The sequence below is a fragment of the Hippocampus comes genome, unplaced genomic scaffold (genome assembly GCF_001891065.2).
Source record: "Hippocampus comes isolate QL1 unplaced genomic scaffold, H_comes_QL1_v1.1 scaffold37, whole genome shotgun sequence".
NCBI classification, from domain to species: Eukaryota; Metazoa; Chordata; class Actinopteri; order Syngnathiformes; family Syngnathidae; genus Hippocampus; species Hippocampus comes.
The window spans coordinates 1,283,815-1,288,963 of NW_017805535.1; the positions used below are offsets into that span (position 1 = coordinate 1,283,815).

At 41.6% G+C, this 5,149-nt stretch overlaps 1 protein-coding gene across 1 annotated transcript in view; it reads right to left on the reverse strand.

Annotated features, from left to right (window-relative positions):
* Nucleotides 1-3,514, reverse strand: part of anpeplb (alanyl (membrane) aminopeptidase-like b) — a 25,357-nt gene extending 21,843 nt beyond the window's left edge. The window contains exon 1 of the mRNA XM_019878241.1: nucleotides 2,722-3,514. Within this exon, the coding sequence (XP_019733800.1) occupies nucleotides 2,722-3,320 (599 nt within the window). The 5' untranslated portion in view covers nucleotides 3,321-3,514. The remainder of the gene's footprint in view (nucleotides 1-2,721) is intronic.
* Between the last annotated feature and the right edge of the window lie 1,635 nt (nucleotides 3,515-5,149).

The window sequence follows — 5,149 nt, forward strand, 5'->3', positions numbered from 1 at the left end:
TGTCAACATATACGTTTTTTTATATGTACCATATCTTGTGCTGACCCGGCCCACCTGTCAAATTTAGAAATCAATGTGGCCCCCGAGCTAAAAAGTTTGCCCACCCCTGGGCTAGGATGACTCGCATCCAGGCAAGTGAAAACGAGTTCCATTTATATCAATAATCATTAAGGGTCATATGAACCATCGTTTATCTGGTCCCTCACCGAGGAGCTGTTTGCCATGGGTGACCCTGCCGGGGCATAAAGCCCCAGACAACTTAGCTTCTAGTATCATCGGGACACACAAACACCGCCACCACGGTAAGGTGGCAGCTCATGGAAGGGCTCTAAAAATTAAACAAATGGAGAGTATGAAATAAAATGATATCTACTTCGTGAATAATGCATGTTTTTTGTAAATTTACGTTTGCATGAGTGTTTACGACCTATTTAGCACTTTTACTCTTACAATATATATTGAAATAAAGAGTAAACGTGTACTGTAATCATCACTTCAAAACTACATCCGCTGTTTTTGATGCCAATGTGGTTCAGTTGGTGAATCAGAGACTCAAACTTTGTGCACTTAATGAGGTTCAGTCAAGCAGACGTGCATAAGTTGACAAGGGCCTTGTCAAATCAAACATGGTGGACATGCTCATGACCCAGCGATTGGCTGGCAACCGGTTCAGGGTGTACACTGCCTACTGCCCAAAGGCAGCTGGGATAGTCTCCAGCACACCCGCAACCCTCGTGTGTTTCAGGTAACAGATGGATAGATGCTCATGACCAGAAAAGTTTGCAACTCAAATTTAAAGTAGAGTTATGGATGCGTTGTCTTTGCTTAAAATCACATGTTTTGATGGTATGGTTTCAAGATTATAGTCTCTGTAATGTCTAATCAATCACTTGATTGTCTTCTAAATGATTTGCATAACTGACATGAAGTTTAATTAATATTTGAGCAGACACTGGTGAGCTAAAAGTGTCAAGCTAACTTCGCTAGCTTGGCTTCACAGTTCACACAGCTAGTTTGCCTGTGTCTAACAGATGAAGGTAAACGTTGCAGATGTTGTGCCTTTTATCTTTGAGTTGTAAATCTTGCATGTTGGTAAAAGTTTTTCTCCCCCTTTTCAACACCCAAAATAATCCTAGAATCCAAATGTATTCCTCATTGAAGTATCTGGTGTGAAAGTTGCTGAACTGTTGTATGCGAGGGGAACGTGCTCTATCTCTTCGAACACACACACTCTCAGAGTATTGCACGGGTGTCAGAGTGAATATCCAAATGTGCCCAAAGTCAAGTGAGCGATTGAGGAGTTTTTGCCAAGAATATGGCAAGTCGTGAACTCGAGTCGACTCGAGTCCAAGTCATATGATTCGAGTCCCCCACTTCTGCTTAAGGAACCCAAGACAGTAGTTACGTTGCTGGAGGAAGTTACTTTTTAATATACTGCGGTCTACCAGCTGCCTGTTTATAGCCATTTTAGTGTTAAAGCCATTTCACATTGCACGTTACGTAGAGCAGTGCGACATTAACCAACACATTCAGTGTTTATGTGCTGCTGCTGTAAAATGGCATTTTGTTTTGAATCTTGCAGTGTTAGCACCTACGGTCTGCCTGACCAAAGTGGCTCTTTGACTCATTGGAAAAAAAATATTATGTGGTAACCCTTTAAGATGCGTATTTTAAGTACCACTCGAAGCTATAACTATTAGAGTCTTAGATGAATTTGAAATAAAGTCAACTTGACATTTCACGGTGAAGAATCTGTTGTTTTTTGTTATACTGTAGCTTTCATTGCAAATTAAAAATGGAAAGAACTAAGGATTATTTTGGCCAAGGAAGTCCCAAGCCCGTGATTCCAATCAAGTTGCATGGCTGGAGCTCCTCACCTTTGGTTATCAGTGTTGTTTTTGATGTTCAAATCACTACAATACAATACAATACAATACAATACAATACATGCTGATTTATATAGACATCAGGGGTCACCAACGTGGTAGCCCACAAGGACCACATGAGTTGGCCATGGGCCTGTTATAAAACACGACACCAGTGATGGGGCAGTGATTTTCTAGGGATGTTGTACAAGTGATCATTTGAAAATGTAAACACTGGCTGAGATTTATAGCAATAAGATGTTGAATGTTGATATTAATGTTTCCTAATTATTGTGAGAGATGCTGAATATGATCCGTGTATTTACATAAAGTAATATAATTCTACATGATCCATCCATCCATCCATCCATCCATCTATTTTCCGATCTGCTTCATCCTCACAAGAGTCGAGGGGGGTGCTAGAGCCTATCCCAGCCGTCTTCGGGCAGTAGGTGGGGACACCCTGAACCGGTTGCCAGACAATCTCAGTAATTCCATACGATGAAAGGTAATTTGAGCAAACTTGTTGTTTCAGAAGTGTGTGTCAAACTGGTAGCCCTTTGTACAAATCATTGGTCAAGAAGTAACTCTCACTTTCAAAAAAGTTGCTGACCACTGAACTCGATCAAGTCAATTAGCCTTCAAAATATATCTTCAGACTCAGTCATTAAGATGAGATCAGTCACCTGTATTGTATTTCCATTCATGACTGGCTTACAGAACACATAACAAATTCAGCCTACATTATATGAACTCCCGAGTGTTAAAGATTATCTTTTATCTTTTAGCATCACAGTTTTTTTCATCACATATTACATTGAAAATAGTACTCAAAAGAAAAATCTCTCACACTTACCTCTCTGTGTTATCTTTAGAATGTGGAAAACCTTCGTTATATGTGCTTAAATACAAGGCTTGAAGATTTTGTGATATCTGTCCCTTGAACGCCAGAAACAAGCTGTAGTTCATTCCGGCCTCCAGTTTATCTGTCAACTGGATCTCCAAGAAATCACTTTCATCCGCATGATGCTTCATATTCGAGATCTCAATATTCTTTTTTGTATTTTCATTCTTCACCAACGGATCATAAACCCTCAGGTCTCGGCTATGGAGGTAAATGCTCCGCGTCGTCTCAGCACAGTAAAAATGTACAGTTGAGTTACCGGTGAACAGCATCGTCTGGTTGGGAGTGGTGACGTTAACTTCCTCAATGATTTTGGAATAGAGATGAAGATGAAGAAAGATTCTGTAGTTCTCAGGCACAAGATTTGTCGGCAATCGCATGATAGGTGGTGGTGCCATCGTGGTAGTTGCCAAGGTCGGTCGCGGCGTCGGGTTCATTGTCGCAATCTCAGTTTCGTACAAAATGATCATCGTGACGATGCTGCCGATGACGGACGCAGTCAGGATACCAAAAGCAGCGGCGAAGGCCTTGGACGTCGAGGTCTTCGGCATGGTGGCTGCGGTATTGGAGGTCCCGTTTTGCTTAACTGGCTGAGCTTAGTCTCACAGATCTCTGGACTTGTATACCTCTGATCTACAAGAACTTATCTGCATCCAAGTAACCACCCTCCCATAAACGGGGCTTGGCCCAACGATCCCAAGTCTGTTTTTGGATTAAGCATTAACCTGGACATTGCATAGGGAGCAAAGAGTAAGTGATTCAGTGCGGAGGGTTGTAAATTATCCGTCATAGATAGTGCTCACACATCTGGAGGTGGTTACTTGTGGTCCAGCCACACATTCAAAGCTAATTCTCATGAAGCGCACCGCTGCCGATCTCTCTGCCTCATGTTCCTCACCTTGCATTTGTCAGTGTGATCATTATAACTTAAAGACAATATGAAAAGTCTACACCCCACCCCGTACAAATGCCAGGTTTTTGTGATATAAAAAATGAGACCAAGACCTTTCCCCATTAATGTGATGTATGACCTGTACAATCCAATTGAAAATAAATAAAGAGAAGTGAAAAAAACAACGGAGGTAATATGGTGGCTCAAGCGTGCGCATCCCCTTATAACTGGGCTTCTGGCTGTGTTCAAAACTAATCAATCGTGTGTCATGTTAAATCATGTCAATTGTGAGTCAGCAGAAACATGGCACCACTTAAAGTCCCTCTAAACGCCGAATAAAGTTGATTTGTTCTAGTAGGCTTTTCCTGACATCATTGTCGTCACATCTTAAAGCACACGCGATGTTCTATAGAGAGTTTTCACAACAGAGAGATCTCATTGTTCAACTGCACATTACAGTATGTGGCCAAAATGATTTGTTCACATGCCTTGACTCATTCTTAATCACTGTGTTTAATCTCATGTTGGTCCATAACTGCTTCAAGGCTTTCCATAAGGTTTAGTGTTAATGGGAATTTATGACTATTCCTCCAGAGACGCATTTGCCTGGTCACAAGAATAGATTAGAAGGCCTGGCTCTCAGTCTGGGCGCTAATTCATCCCGAAAGAGTTCCTTTGTCAGGACTCTCTGTGGACCAGTCAAGTTCATCCACACCAAACTCTTTCCATCCACATCTTTGCTTTCAACTTTGTGGAAACAGTTTGGGGAAGCCATCTTGTCAACATGACTGTGCATCAGTGGACAAAGCAAGGTCCATAGATACATGGATGAGCATATTTGGTGCGGATGAACTTGACTAGCCTGCACAGAGTCCTAACCTCGACCTCCAATTCAACCCACACACCGGTGGGATGAATTGGAGTAGACTGAGAGCCAGGCTTTTTCATCCACCATTATTGTGTGACCTCACAAATGCACTTCTGGACAATAGACAAGAGAAAACATTCCAAAAAAACACATTCCTTAACCTTGTGGAAAGCTTTCCCAGAAAAAGCAGAGCTGTTAAAGTTGCATAAAGTGGACTGACATAATACTAAAATTCGAGTGTTGCGTTTGAATTGTGGTCCACAAAAATTTGTTGTAAATACCAGTTGAAAATATCATAGTCATCTTAACATTTTCTTGCACTGCCATTTGAGGTCATTTCTGTAATGGATCAAAGGAATTCTGAAACTCTCAATGAGATTTGTACATTTGCCAACAGGTTACTGTGGTCCGCTCCTCGGGAGCAAACTGCTGCAGCTATCTCAGGTTTGAAGGTATCTTCTCCAATCGCCACACCGGATGCATCAATGCCTTCGACAGATGGACGACAGGATTTAGAGCAGGGCCACTCAAGGATAATGCAATGTTTTGTTCTTATTCTTAACCATTATGGAGTATTTAAATGTGTGGCCTACATCATGTTGGACAACCCATGACCAATG